The sequence below is a fragment of the Symphodus melops genome (genome assembly GCF_947650265.1).
Source record: "Symphodus melops genome assembly, chromosome: 9".
NCBI lineage: Eukaryota > Metazoa > Chordata > Actinopteri > Labriformes > Labridae > Symphodus > Symphodus melops.
In genome coordinates this window covers 8,232,420-8,248,724 of record NC_136699.1, presented here as the reverse complement: position 1 = coordinate 8,248,724, position 16,305 = coordinate 8,232,420, and the positions used below count along the sequence as shown (strand labels likewise).

The 16,305-nt window shown below is 40.2% G+C and overlaps 1 protein-coding gene across 5 annotated transcripts in view; it reads right to left on the bottom strand.

Moving 5' to 3' along the window:
- The window catches only part of LOC306829129 (ecto-NOX disulfide-thiol exchanger 2-like), a 106,016-nt gene that overhangs the window by 67,650 nt on the left and 22,061 nt on the right, over positions 1-16,305 (bottom strand). Inside the window, exon 1 of one of the 5 annotated variants that reach the window (XM_079352025.1) lies at positions 10,586-10,782. The exons of the other annotated variants lie outside the window; for them this stretch is intronic. Within the exon in view, the coding sequence (XP_079208151.1) occupies positions 10,586-10,607 (22 nt within the window). The 5' untranslated portion in view covers positions 10,608-10,782. Of the gene's footprint in view, positions 1-10,585; positions 10,783-16,305 lie in introns of those variants that run through there. 5 annotated transcript variants of the gene reach the window in all.

Sequence of the window (16,305 nt, the reverse complement as noted above, 5' to 3'; positions counted from 1 at the left end):
CTACACTCAGATCTGAGTCATACAGTCACATTATGACAAATCAAAAAGCAACCACTTTGATTCCCTGCCAGCTTGACGCACAGACACATCAGCAGATCAAGAGCCCCCTGTTGAGAAATCTTTCAAAAGTCAGTCACTGTTTTGGAGAAAGCTTTCTCGGTAGTTGCTGAAATGTGTCTCCTGACTTTATAATACAACAAAAATAGCTGACGAGCCGTCGACAGAAGGTCACTTGTAAAAGCTTGTTGTCTGAAGGCAGTAAAATAAACAACTAGTGTACCGTGAGAATACCTCTCATACCACACTGCTCCGTTTACAATTAAGCAGCTCCAGGATTAAGTTCTTCCTTTGGTCCACATCAATGAGGCAGAGTGAGAGAAATCCACTTCAGCCAAAAATACTCTCCACACCTCGTTCTTTACCTCTGAAACCCTTCCACGTGATTTTGCAGTTAGAAAGCCATTTTCTCAAGAGTGTTGAAGAGGCTGCTTGTTTCTCAGTTTTGTGAAATGAGGCTCTAGTCCGGAGGCTGACAGCTCAGACCTAAAAAAAAAAACATGTCAAAACGATGCCCTCGGGGAGATTTGAGCAGCTATCTGCCCACAGGAACAGTTCTAGGATGTCTATGTATCTAATTGTCCCACTTGGCTGTTTTCCTGCAGGCTACATGTCAAACTAAAGTTACAGAGAACACGCAAACTTAAATCAGGGTTTTGGTCTTAAATGATCAGTCTTGTTTTATTCTTCAGTCAATGAATCTAATTTAAAAAAAGGCAAGAATCAACAATGAATACAGATGAACCAACACTTGATTTTCTAGGCGGATAGTGATGTTTGAACCAGGAAAACACGCTATCTTGTACATTGAAGGTCAATCGCAATTTTCTTAATCTCTCCCCCCCCCCCACCCCCCCCCCCCCCCCACACACACACACACACAGTTGTTCATCACTCTTGGCCGCCAATGAAACATGCGTGATAAATCCAGCTCACTCCCAAATTCTGACCATTCACCTTCAACATTCAGATTAATAAAGACTGAATTCAGTTCAAGGAATGATAATATTAATGTGTTCACTTAAGTTAAGCACCAAACACGACCAATCACCTTTTCATCCATGCAGACTAAGTCTCCTCTCTGAATGGACTCTTGTGTGTAACGACTCCAGAGCGTTTTCACACATGTGGATGACGCGTTGAGCCAGGATTCACTTAACCCCTTCTGCTTATTAATTAATGAAGTAATTAATGATTTATTTACACATATTAATTTAGTTCCAGGTAAGTTATTTTTAAGTCTTACAGAGGTGGGATTGTTTTCCTCATTACCAGAAGGTGTGTGTGTGTGACATTTCTTGTAAATACAGTAGTGTGTGTGCTGGTGCGTTAACAGAGATGCTATTTGCTCTGTGGCGCCGCAAGAGCTGCCTTTAACCCTTTGCGTGTGTTTTGTGAATCAGACTGTGTCGTTGGACTCATTTGAGCAGGTTTAGTGGCCACATCACACTGTTTGTCTGCAAAGCTGGGTATGCCTTGCTGTATATCATATTTACAGTCATTACAACGAGCAGTAGCAACGTAGTTTCTATTGTGTTAATTACACACACAAAAGCAAACACACACACACAAACATGATCCTTCTGTGGTGAATACTCACTCGTGCATCAAAATTATGGCTAAAATGAAATCCTAACAAGTCCTCCTGTTTGAGAAACGTTTGGTAAAGAGTTACACGATTTGTTTTAGGACACCATGGTATGAATATGGAACATTTCCAGCCAAATCTTTGAATGCACACAGTTATTAAATATGTTTTAATGAGCACTTCTATAAACTGAAAGGGAAGATGTGGTGACAAAGTGGGATTGTAATGCTTGAGCTCTCAGCAGTCCCATAATCCATTTAATACTTGCCTAAAACAAACAGTAATGATGTCCAACAATTAGGATGAGGGATAAATCCTAGCTGAGAATATTCCTGTCTGCTCCAGGACTTGTCACGATATCATCTGCCATTAGACGTCTGGACAGACGCCACATCTAAATATCTGTGACCACCACAGTGATAACTTCCTGGCCGAGCTCCCTTTAAAGAAACAACGAGTAAGTTGAGTAAACAAAATGATTCCCTTCCATTAACAGAGGGACTGTGGTCTCTCCTGCCTTTCTGTCATTAATTATCAGGTCTTATGAGAAGATTAGAGGAGAGAAACGAAGCCAACAGCATGACTCCACTGAGCAGGCCTCCCCTGTTTAATTACCAAAACAGCACAAACAAATGAAAGCTCATGGATCATGTAAAAGGACAGCACAGGAGGCTACGATCTGGCTCAGACTGGCTCTGCTCTCCCTCTCTGCTCTCGCCCAATGCCGTTCACCCATCAGTCATCTCAGCAGACAGACTGGGGACTGTTGTCACACTGATGTTAATGGCCAATGTGACTTCCTTTTTCCATAGTCAAGAAAAGCTGCATGTTTCTTCGCTTTTAGGTTGTGTTTACTAGTTTGGAGCTTCCTGTTTGGTGCCAGTGGGGCCGCTCTTGTTGGTTGTTGAAAAGGGTCACACATCATTGAAAAACACAATTTGCACATAACAAGACTAAAGACCTGCGTTGGTATCATGATTTTATTGTAATGCCAAGACGATAAAAAGCCTGCCTTCAAACAGCTACGATTGAGTTTTAAAACACCTTCCACAAAACAACAGAAGCAGGAGCGCACGGAAACTCAGAATCTCATTCAGACTTTAGAAATGTTGTCTTGTGACTTTGAAGTCGCTTGAAAAGTCTGTACAGTAGGTGTAAGGCCAGCATGAGCTTAGTGGGTTATCACTGGAGCCTGGACCATTTTCTCTCAAGCTAAACTCAACACGTAGAAGACAGGGAAGCATTGTAGATGCTCACTAGAGGCCTGAAAAAAGGCCTGTTGTTGGTGCAACAGTAAATCAGACACAACAATTAATCTTCCTCCCTGACTTCTAATGAGACACTCACAGAAAGAATGGCTGAGAACCAGAAGTACTTTTCCGACCAAGGAAGATTTTCTGCTTCATCTGCATCAACAAGGGAGAAAAAAACTGCAAGAGTGGAATTGATATAGAATAAATCTTCACATAAAGCACTGAAATAGAACGAGGTAAATAAAGGGAGTGTTCATAAGATGGCAAGGTGAAGACGACGAGGAGGACAATGAAAGGGAAAGAAAAGATATGAAAAAAAAAAAATTATGCTTGTGTTTTAGTCAATATCCCCCCAAGTCAAGTCAAGTCAACTAGCAAATTTAAAAATAAGACGCTCAACAATAGAACAAATTCTTGTGGATACTGCTGTTGGGATGAAACACTCAACTAGAGGTAAGAGGTTTTTAGAAATGACTTCAACTGTTCAGTCGTGGCAGCAGATCTTACATTAGAAGGTAGTTTATTCCAAAGTGTTGGAGTAGCCACAGAAAAGGTCCCATCGATAAGCCCTTGTAGTAGAAATGCAGGTTACAGGATACTGTGTATGTTCTCTCCCTGTGTTTCTCTTGAGACCAAAGGACAGCTCAACATCTCCTCTGACTCGCTCTCCTGCACCAGTTTCACGTTACAACCATGCCCCACTCTGACAGCCTGCCCACCAGTCTCCAGTCTGAAATATTACCCATAAAGCCCAGTGCCACAATAAACCCAGAGCCATGGCTGATTTGTGAATCCAATTACCTCCCTGTCTGTAATGGCTGTGTTCAGTGCCATGATATTAAGTCAGCTGTTGTCAGCATATGTCCTGAAGGCCACAAATAACCGTCTTAATGGATTACAGAACAGGAAGGTTGGCTGCAAGAAGCCTAAAAACATAAAACAAGGTACAATATTATTATTTTATTAAATACACTTTATTAATACCAGAGGGGACAATTCTGGTTCCCACACTGTTATTGTAAAGACATGCTTCTCACATACACACAGGCCTGAATCACACACATGCACAAGCAGGACCTGTGCATTCATGGAGAGATGTCAGAGTGCAGCGGTGCCCCCTGAGCTGCTGGGGGCACCTGCAGATATTATTTTATTTTAAATAAATCTCTGTGTTGATAGGCTGATGAGAAACAAGACATTTTAAAAATGCCAAAGATATGGTTGATGCATTGTCACTACTGCATACTCATACCGCATACAGTAGCTCTTTCTTGTCTTACAGAGGGGCTGGTTGGCCACAGGTATGTGCCATCCAGGCACAAGTATTTTGGTTTTGGTTTGATCTTTTTTCTGTCATAGTTTTCAACTTTTCGTTTGAAACACTTTTCATATAAGACATATAAACCAAATGACAGCCACAGAGATGATGCTTTCAAAGTTTTCTCTGTGCGCCTGTTTTACATTATCCCCCAGAGTTTCCTGACACTTGCCTGAGGGCTGACAAGGTAATTTGAGCTTGCGCTACAACTACTAACGCTGGTTTCCTAAACATGGGATGATGAAAAGCAAGAATGTTGTAGTACTATTAAAGAAAACAGGACTAATGATACGCTGAATGGTCCAATTCAGGCACAGCCACTCAAGGATAGTTGAGGAAATGTTATTCTTAATAACCTTGAAGGTTCATCTAGAAAGTCGTGGCTGGCTTTTAGAATAATAACGTTTAAATTTGTGGACATTTCACTTCACAGCTGCTGTCTGGCTCTTATCTAATAGAAGTGTTAGCATATTACATATGTCACTTATGTTATTCTTTGAACAAACAACTTTGCTCAAACTTCCATTCTCTTATCCACACACGCACCACGCGTACCTGACACGCTCTTAATTCACCTTCTACTTTGGCTCGTCCTAATTCTGCATTCTTCATTTGTTGAGTGTTTTGACCATATTCACCAGCAGTACATTAGAGATGCTTTTAATGATAATTCAATAATAATTAACAATAAATGTAATGGGGCAGCCCTAAAATGATTCACTTATAGAACACATTAGGGATGTTAATAATTGTGTTACTTGAGTAATCGCTGTTCAGAATTTAACCAATTAAAAATGTAGCAACACACCATTAATCAATTATTAATCGTAATGGTTAAGAGATTCGTCGAAAAAAATGCCTGAATTTGGCAACCCATCTAACACATCTATTGTTTTTAAAAGTGTATTTCGAACAAACATCCTGCCGGACATGGAAAGAGTCTATTATCCGGTTTTGAACTTATGCCCTCAATGTGGATGTTCCCAATTCATGGTGTGACCATGTCGCTGAGCGGGGTCTAAAGATCACCTGAAGCCTGGCCTCAGCTGGCATTCTCATGCTCCAAAATAGAACGAGCTATAATTCAAAGAACATGAGTGAAAACTAAACCCACTGCCTGGCCAAAGTGTTATTATAGTGTTGTATCATCCTCTAATAAATGCTGACCTCTCGATTTCTTAAAAAAGACCGAGTAGAAAACAAAAAGCTCCAGAATAAAGAATGGCCAGTTGTATGTACTGAGTGCAGAAATGTCTTATATTTATTCAGCAGCTGGGACATGACTGCACCAGACTTTACGTAGTAAACATGCACATACAGGGCTTCCTTTGAGCTCAAACACAGAACCTTTCAGAACAGTCCCATTGACATTTGAGATATGGAAGACTCTGCACAGTGGGGATCTTTGAGCGTGAGTTTGTTGGTGCAAAATGGGGAAAAAAACACCACAAAACAACATTGACCACAAAAAACATGTTAGCAATGGAAAATTATTTGGTGACTGAAATTCTTCCAACTTTCACTCCACTGAGAGAACACTGAAAGATTCAACACGGTTCAGAACATGGACTTATAGATCTTGCAAAACATGTTCCTAAAGAAAACCTTTTCTTTAATTCCCATACATTCATGGTCACATTATCTTTATCCATTCTGGTAACTTATTTTTCATGGTCCTTCTAACCCAGACTTAAGATTTTTCTTTTCCCCAAAGTAAGAGCCCCATAAATCTCAGCTCTCAGTCTCTGTTACAGAGGAGCAATAGCTGCAGGACAGACAGGCAATCTCTGTGGACACCCCCACTCTCTGGTCAGACCCACTGAACCACCGTCTCAGCTTTCTCCATTTCCTCCACGGGGAAGTGTTCGACACGTTTGGGAGAACAGCTTTCAGCCAAGAAGGCCAACTCCAGCACAGTCGTATATATTCATACGACAGCAGCAAAGGTGTTAGACATGTCTGGAAGTTTCCTGTATTAAACTCATGTTCCTCCCTAACAAATCCACTAAAATACAAAAGCTGATTCTTATAAAACATAAAAACGTAGACACAGTGCAACTCCTAAATAAAAGTTAGATTTAGTGGCTCCATTTATCATCCAATGCTAAGGCAGAATATTTATTGTAATACAATCCCAGAAGCAGCAGTGGTCTCAGGTAACTCCAGAGATGTACAGCAGTAGTGTCCAACATCCCACTGGTGATCCATCACATTGCATGCTGCGCTACTTCCAATTGCTTCTCTTGGCATGAGTAGTGAGGGGAAGAAATGCCACCATAAAAAAAAAATACATATATATATTTTTCAGGTTCACTCAGGGAATCCAGATTGCTGGGCAGGTGCAATGCTGTCATGAATGTTTTAGAGATGTTTCAACTAAGTAGGACAGACAAGGAGATACAGCTATGCTTACGTCTGCACAGTAAAGTGACAGCTGTGGTGTCCCTCATTACAAAAATACAAACACAAGCACAAGTCCAGAAGGTTTGTCTGGACGTTGCTCTTTCATATTTCAGATGCAAAGTTCTGACAGTCAGATTTCCTTTTCAAGGCTGACATTGTGGCAGTCATGCTGTAATAAGTGACAGTCACCCAGCTATAATGATATCTATAAGAAGCGAAAAGTTCCTGAAGTTTATCATCCAAAACTTTGATCGTTTACTTTTCTAATTAAACACTGCAGATTAAGTGGTAAAGCCTGACAATGTAAGGCAGGCATTAAGGAGTTCAGTTCTTGGACAAGATAAGTCAGACTTTTCTTCTGAACCCTGTAAGCCACATTCATCTGAGAAGTCTAGATCCACATCTTATAACACATAAAAGCACAAAAATAATGTCTGTGTTGCTTGTAATGAGAATAAAAAAAACAGACTGTAACTAAGTTATTACACCTGATTTTGAAACAGTAAGTAGCTGTGTTAGTTTTACAGATTACTAATAATAACTAATGTCTGGGGTCTTTGAAGGTTTAGAGAAAGGTTGTGCAACTCTCCAATGAGCAGTTTAATCCATGTTCATCAAACTCGTCTCCATGCGTCCATGAGGGACTCTCAGAAGGGTTTGACACTGTAGCACTGCAGACTGAATCCTGTCTCACACAGCTAATGCATAACAAATCTGAGGGCTAACTTCATCCTTCATGGAGCGCTTCAACGGTTCAACATATCTTTATTGCAACCCAAATTGTTTAGCAAACGGGAGGGTCAGTATTTCAAACATGCTGTTGCTGAGTCCTAAGCTCCTTCTTCAGAGTTTTCTGCGTGGTTGTGTCAAATAAGTGATTAGCAATGAAGAGCTCCGACAGTGATGTGGTTCAGGCTATGGTTAGTTGACCCCTCTCTTACTCCATAGACGGCTGCAGATAAACACTGTTGATCCTCACAGGGATCCGTCAAACCACCTGATATGCTGTTCTTCAACATGAACTCTCCAGGCTCACTTTCATGCTGCTGATTTTCAAAAGCTGAACAATTAGACCAAGTCAAAATGGGTTTCTGCAGGGCATATACAAGTGAGCATTAAACACAGGACTAAACAACAATCATGACATTACATTAAGGCTGCCACACAGACTTAGGATGAGTGGTGAGGCACTGAAACAATCAAACTATTGCATCAACAGTCTTAAAAACCAGCCTGACAGATGGTGTACCAGCATGATGGCACCACATGAAGGGAAATAACTTGACAATAGAAGCCAAGCATCTTGTGAAGTGTTTTGAAAATGCATCTTTTCTTCGCTTTCCACCAGGAGTTGTTTGTAATGAATGGCTGTTTTTTTTTTTTGTTTTTTTTTTTAATGAACAGGAGCTACAGATTTAATTTAGTTTTTTCATCGTGTAATCTATAAATGAGGATCACTTAGTACTTTCCAGCATGGCATCCAGTTTGTTAGCATCTACTGCAACATTGTTGATCAAGTTAGAGAGCTGTGAAGTAAGGAGATACATATCGCCACTTTCACAGACAGATATGTGATGAAACTATTTCCAAAGAAAAATGTTAATAGACTTGATACATTTGAATGCATGTGCTAAACTTGCCTCGTCAGTGAGCTTAAGCGCTCACAGGTGTCCGTCAGCTCAACTTTGAGTAGTCAGATGTTGGCAGCAACGCAGCTTAGCGATATGGGGACTGAGTCATTAAAAAGCGTGGGAAGTTTTGTCCCAAGTACAGATTAAACACCTCCAGCTTTTCTTTCAGGTAAAGGGCTTGAGCTTGTTTAGGTTTCTTGTGATGATGGATCGCCCCTCCGTAAAAGCTGCGGTCTATCGCCCCAATAAATGTCCACTTAATTGGGCTCTCAAAGAGGCAGCTAGTTCCACAAGAACTGTTCCAATGACTCAAACTATCACTTGGTTTCTGATTTTTTTCTTTCGTCTTAGTCGTTTTTCTTGACAGCGACTGCCTTTAAAAGCTCCAATTAGTAACTAATATTGTCATGAATTCGGCAATTACATTTGAGTTTCAAAACTGCCATATCTCCCAGAAGTTATTTCTGTGTTTGGTATTAATTTATTCCATGGCACTCCCATTCTACACCAAAGAAAGCTGAATTATTTAAGCTTATTTTCAAGCACTCTATGCACAACCTTTAAATCTTTCCTCTCTGACACATCAGAGTAAAGAGCTTCCTCCCTTGCACCATTTAAAGCAATCTGAGGAGGCTCTGTCGATTGATCTGAGAGGAGTGCAGTGAAGAGGTAAATGGCTGTCACAAGGCCAGATGGAACTTTTCCCTCTCCCAGAGGTTGATCAATCAGGTGACCGGAATCAGATGATTTTCAGCCTGACCTGCAGTGATCGGTGACTGTGTGGTCTTTAAAAGTATAGCCATTAGCTGATCCGGTCTATTTTATTCTATACTGTCAGGAAAAGCCAGAGTACCACACAGCTGCTAATCTAGCCTCAACATTCTACAGAATATTGCAATAGTGGGCTAAAGACACTCAAAATATAGATAAAAGCCCCAGAGTAAAGTATCTTTGTACATTTTTTATTACTCTTTCTATTTGACATTTTTTAAATTCTATTTTATACATTGGTAATTGCTTCTCACATTTTATTTAAATACTATTTGGGCCTTGTTTTTTTCTTTCACACCAATACACCAAGAAAAATTCCTCTTATGTGTAAATGTACTTGATAATAAAGCCATTTCTAAATCTTTATGAGTTTGTTCTGCATGGCACACTATAAGTTTACTTTTGTTTACTCACCACTGTGGCCCAAACCTTTTCAGCATCAACTATGTCTTGTTCTTGCTGCATTAATCCATTAATCATCCTGGTATCTTAAACATGTGATCTAAACATCTTTTTCTTTGCAAAAAGGTCAACATATCAGTACTTCACAGCAGAGCTCAAGGATCAAGAGACAGATGCTTTGGGCTATGCAGGAGATGGAGACCAGACCCAGATGTGAACAATAAGTTGTTTGATTCAAGTGTTCACACATAAAGAAAATGTTTATAAGAAAGCAACTATATTAATTGCAGAAACAAATATCATTTAAATAGGCTACAATAAAAATAAAAACAAGAACATTTCCCACAGAAGTGCCAGATTAAATAAATAAATAAATAAGCAGGATAATCTAAGAGTTCAGACACTATTCCAGTTTAATCACATCCTGTGAGCCCAGAGAAAATGTGCCATGCTGTTTTTGCGTTCTGGTGACTCTTGAGTAAATGAAAAGGAAATCGCATGTTGAAGCCAAACACACAACTTAGAGGTTATGGCCGATATATAGACATTAGCACCCGCATGATAGGCCTATCGAATGATTCTGACTCATTAATGTCTTTTGTTCTGGCTAAACACGACAGATTTTAAAAGCAGAGACACGGCGTTACACAGTGAATAATTTGAAAACTTCATCCATCCAGAGCTGCAGTGAAGGAGGCTGTCGGTCAACATAAAAGCAACTCGCTCGCGCCTATAGCAGCCTACTTTATGTTCGCGTGAAATGCGCACATTTCATAGTTGTAATATAACCATAAAGCGCATGGTTACACAGCAAATAGTGAGGGAAAGGCTATATGAACAACCCTTCCATGGAGAAAGGCAGCAAAGGTCCCTTTATGCGGTTTTAAAGCTGGTGAATTATACGCCCGTCAATTAACGGACTAAACACGTTGAGAATATTTCAAATAGCCTCCTCTTATTTAACTTCTACCACTGAATAGATAACGTATAGCCTACATAAGTATGACAACAATACTCCTTGGGGTTCAGTGATATATTTTAGCTTGCGGCAACACAAAACGAACAGTCGGTGGGTTGTGTGCACCCAAAAAAACGTTGTTGCCTTTATAAAGCAAACCGTTTAAAGAAACAGCGCGTGAATGACACAACTTGAAACACGTACCGGTGTACTGCAAGAGAAACATTGTCCACAGATGATGAGTTTCGGGTGTACGAATAACAAATATATCCTTGACTGGAGCACCGGGTCTTGTCCCTTTGACAGCCCGCTCCGCTCTGCAGACAGGACTGCAATGAGAGCAGCCGAGAGAAGCGGGACCTTGTAGATTCAGCAGGAGAGCCCGCCCTCGCGATGACGTGCCCGCGCTTAACGACAGTAGGAGTTCGCCTCGCGTGCACGCAGCGCACAGGCGAACTATTTCGGCTGGCTGTGTTAAAGGGCGGTGCAACATCTTATGACTAAATAAGAAAAAAAAAACTCCTGCTTCTTTCTTTGACAGCGACTGCGGAATAAAGCACACGGGCAGAGAGTCAAAGTAGGACGTCAAAGCAGACTCACTACAGCTGAGCCAGTGGGTTTAGCGTGTTTCTTCAAGCGAACAAGAGAACCAAGCATATGTAAATTTCCTAAAATATTACATGAAAACAATTCTTTTTAGTCAACTTCTAAGATGCTGCAAATCCATAAATAGCCTAGCCTATATACAAAACTGTGAGATATTTTAATGGAAAGAAAACTTTGACGGCTGTGCTTTTATGGTGGTGTCATTCTTTAGTTTCTATCAATGAAGGAAGAGGGTTTCAGCCAAATTGACTTAATGCTGTGCAGTGTGCATTACAATTATGTTAAAAATAATTGAGAGCATGAATAGATTTGGTTTGATCAACAAAGAGCCAACATATTAATTATAGAACACAAACAGTAGAGCAAACTTAACAATGCTTATGTTAATTAGACTGTGTACAGAGACATAAACAAAATCGTCTGAAATGTATCACTGCAGTGGTCAGCTCACTCTTCTAATCGTGGTCAATTAAACCCTCTTTAAGGGTGCTTCACACTGGCACTGAGGAGACACTGACAACACCTGTTTCAATGTTATACTCGGTCCAACCTTTTAAAAACTTAAAAAAATAAGGTTACATTTCATACAAGATAGTTATGCAGTGTCCTTTAACAGAGTCAAATCAGTCTTTTTCTGAGTTACTGTTTTTGGCATTAGGAGGGTGCTACTTGCATTGTCACCGTGTTGGCAATGTACTTTTGTCCCTTGACTTTTTTACTGTCACTCGTCTGCTGTCATTGCCCTGACTTGCCACACAACAAATCGCTCTCCGGGGACACAATAAGTTAAAATATAGTTGATACAGTAACTGAAACCTGTTTCTTCAAGACAGTCTAATGTAAGAGCCCTACAAAAAGTCCAAAAGAATCATCCAGGTATCAAACATTGAGAAAGTCATAAATATTTAGTCATACATAATTTATAAGTGATGGACAAAGCATATATTGTATGTTAGAAAATAAGCTTCTTAGTATCACACAATACACTTTAACAGCACCAAATACGACAGACTTAAAACAACCAACAAAAAACATCTCTCCTTTGGCAGACGGTCAACATATTCTGCTCCTTCACAATCTAAAATCATTTCAGCACACACACCTCTACCATGAAAGTGGTAAACAATGTAACAAACACCAGTGGAATGGTACATACACTTCATGTATTAAGAGCCGTAACATTACAGTATTCTCATTGATCCTCACAGGTTATATGAAGCTTTCATCTGTTTCAAATACCTAATAAAGGGAATGAAGTCTAAGTCTATAGTCTAAGTTATGGACCCTTAATATGGAAACTCACTGTGTGTAATTTAAAAACAGGGCCAGTTCAAACACACACAAACAGGAGCTAAAACTGAGGTCCCCTTGTGCTGGGTAAGAGGCCCTGGACCATGTCGAGAAAATATCTGCTCGGTCAGATTATTTTCTCTTTTTCCAAAAGGTCTGCTTTCACTGCCATCCCAAATAATTTCCAAAGTAAATAAATGGATTTACCAAAGGTCAAAGTAATGTTCCCTTTTCCCAAATTGTCGAAAATAGTTTTCAGTCTTAAGTCTACTCTGAGGCCAAAAGAGCTCTTTTTTTTTTTTTACAAACTGTGTTTTGGAATGATTCAAAGTCAGGTCATGACATGAACTTACTTTACTGTGTCTTTCATCCTCTGTCCAGAAATGTCTACAGTCACTGAAATATAGTGATACAAAAACTAACAAATCAAATACGTTTCAGTACATTTTAGAATTACACGCTTATAAAATCAAACTAATTGTAGCACATTGACCTGAAGATTAATAAAGGATGCATCTCTTTTTAGGCACCAACACATGTTATAACCTCTGTAAAGAAATCATGTTTATATGTCAGAAGGATTACAAAAAACCACTCGCATGTTGACTTTAAACCTTGGAGGACTGATGCATGGGACCAAAGAGACTCTATTTAATGTTGGAGGAGGTTCAGAAAGACTTAAAACAAATCAGTTAATAGCAGACGTGTCTCATGATGAATAAACAATAATAATAACCAATTTCTAACATTTGTAGCCAAAGCAAAGTGAAGGTTGTAATGAAACTACCCAACAGTTAAACATGACAGCCACTTCAAACATGACTGTAGATAGAAATGCAGCAGTTATGTCAAATATGCAGGTCCTCCAAGTGAAAAGGAGTCTGGATTGTTGTCCTTGATGGAGGCCAGAGCTGTTAGAGTGCCGTCTATGTTACGAAGGGGATTCTTGGAGAGGTGTGAGAAACACGACACAACTAGAAAGGCACCCGAAGATTAGAGACCGCCACCAGGATCTTCATTCAAGGGTTCTATGAAATGTAAATGTACAAGCACAACATTGTTTTCTATATTATACACCTTATTTCCTTTTTCTGTCAGTCTACACAGTTGAGTTGTGAGGGCCAGTAGGAGCCATGTGGTTGGCTGCTGTTGGAGCTATCTCTGTCTAGAGCTTGCATGTACATAGGCTGGGTTTATTGAAGGTGGCAGAGCTATTTGGGCTGTGATGGCCATGTAAGTAAGATATAGAAGTTCTGCTCAGGGGTATGGTGGGTGCTGAGAACTCACATACTGGGGGGTTTCTCTGGGATGTTGGAGCCAGCTGTGTTGCCTTCCCGAGGGGTCGTGAGACTAATTGATTGCTGCCCATTGGTGTACATAGTTGGGTTAGGTTGAGGGGACCTGTGGTAGGGTTGGTAGGGTTGGTAGTATTGGCGTTGTCACTACTTTGAGCTTGGGTCTGTTGAAAATGGAAATGCTGTTTGGGTTGAGGTGTTAACAAAGGGCCATATGGTAAATTGTGTAATTTATCAGTGAGGCATGGGGGCCAAATATGGATTAGGGGTCCCTTTTTGAGCTCTTATCATTTAATAAGGTCACAATTGTCTTGTGTTTATTTAAAAAATACTGAATCTTGTTTGATTGATTTAAAACCAGACAGTTGTTCAACAGACACTGACCAAACGAGTCAGTGTCCAACCTAAACTAGTCTCTGGATTAACACTTTGAAATTTAAAACCTAAAGGTGGAGGTGATGAAATAGGGCTCAATATGAGTCTACCTGCAAAACATCGGAGATTAATTATATTCACATGAAGCTACTTGGTTTGAAAATGCATACAGTCCACATACAGGTGACATTTAGAGACAGTTACATATTGAGAGAGACAGTATTTTCAGCCTGATGTTCCTTATTATCTACTTGAATTTCCCTCGGGATCAATAAAGTATCTATCTATCTATCTATCTATCTATCTTTCAAGGTTACACACGACAAAAACAAAGCAACCCACTGATTGTTTGTTATTTTGCTGTCCATGTTTCTCGAGAAGACGCTTAATGATAAATAAACAGCTATTTTTCTCAGCAGAAGTCAATTACCCCTGTCAGCCAGTAGTAATGAGTTACAGCCAATGCATGCTCTCATTCAATTTCAGAGTCCATCGGGAATAATGTTGGTCTGATGTCTTGATTTTTTCCTTTTATAACAATGGTGTTCTTTCAGCAGCCTGGTTAGTGTAGCAAATCATTCCAATCGAACCCAAGTTTGACTCTATGCCTCAGCAGATGAAAACAGCCTTTGTTTGCTATTAGGGTTTTCATATAAGAATAAAATGGTTATGTGACTTCACAGCCTTCTTACATATATAATCTTACCCTTCTTGACTTGAGAGGACAGAAGTCATTCTAAGACTGACTCACTCACACTTGTTTAGTTGACACTGAAATCTTTAGCGCATGCAATGAATTATTCATCTTCAATTAGTGCTTTCTAAATGGAAGCTGGGCCTCGTATACAACTATCATATTAAAATTTTAACAAGACCTTTAAGAGACTGTCTTCCTCTTCACTATTGTTTCAGACTTTCTGCAAATAACATTTATGACTATTTGTCCTGTGAGATGTTGGCACTGTTTATCTGCCTCTATGCGGCACCACTCACTCCTGTTTTCACACTATAAGAGTGCAGCTCCACGTCATATCAAAATGCCCTATTCAGACAAACGACAGGGTTCAGGTAGGTGCTCAGAAAAGAAGAGAGATGGTATTTAAAAGAGTCGGCTCAGCAGAATGTTTAAAGTCTGTATTTGGTGTCTTCAGTTTTTTAAATCTTTAAATGGAGTGTTTGTAGCTCATGCATGAGCAGAATATGTCATTAACTCCAATGACCTCTGTGACGAAAGCCAGCAAAGAAATGTGTCCTGAGGTTGGGGGACATCCCTGTCTTTTGCTTGTCACTGATTATCTTTGACCTCTATCTTTCTTAATCCTTTCCTTTCTAATTACCTCTCCCATTTGTCCCTCCTCTCTCCTTACCCTCAGCCCTGCCCCTGACTGATGGTTAGCAGATGATCATCTGGACAGGTAAGGTTGCAGTGACTCCCCAGCTCATTATGACACCTCATTAAGAGAGCCGCACACTGTCCCAGTTCACGTACTGGTGTGTTCCTACTTGAAGGAATTTAATGAGTTGAGGGGGAGTGATAAGACACCATAAAAAAGCTGGATTTGGATCCAAAGTGTTTTGAGATTCAGAACCATGTTTGCCACCGTTTTCAGGACGATCTGACAGGAGAGAGCTACTGAAGACGGCAGCATCTGTCCTGGAAACCAGAACTAAGCTCAAAAGGAGGACAGGCCTGTGACTAGAGAATTCCCCCTCAGCATGAATATTGATGGAAATGGGTCTCAAACAAAGTGCAAAACAACTGTTAACCCTCCTGCACTGCTCCAATGTTGTTAACAGCCCTCGCTGCCCCGCCATCATTCACAGACAGAGATTTACTCCACTCAAACCCCGCTCATGCATTTCAGCTCGTACGGCCACAAGGAGAGGTGATGACGGATTGTGTTTGTTTGTTTTACAACATTAGTTCACTGTGTTTAATCGCTGAAAGACCTCCGATGCCAATAGCAGCATGTTTATGACAGAGAGTGGGCACTGTGGTGCATTATGGCAGCTGAGGTGTGTAGCTCGCTGGTTGGGTTTCCTCCTGCCATCAAATGTGTCATAATTTTCTCACAGGTATCAAACTCTGCAGAAAGTCAATCACCACAAACCCCTGTTCAGCCACGGTCTGTCAGTAACACACTTTTACTCTGTCAGACGGCACGCCCCCTTGCCCCATTGGTCCCCCTTAAATATAGGATTTCTTTCCGTTATCTGCTGAGTTACATGCTAAACTATGGTCAACAATGTAAAAGCTTTAAATCCTAAAAGTAGGAGAGCCTTTCTTAAAACTAAAACATGTCAAACAATATTCTTTTTTTATAAACCAGCATTAATTAAAAATGTATATTTTCTTTC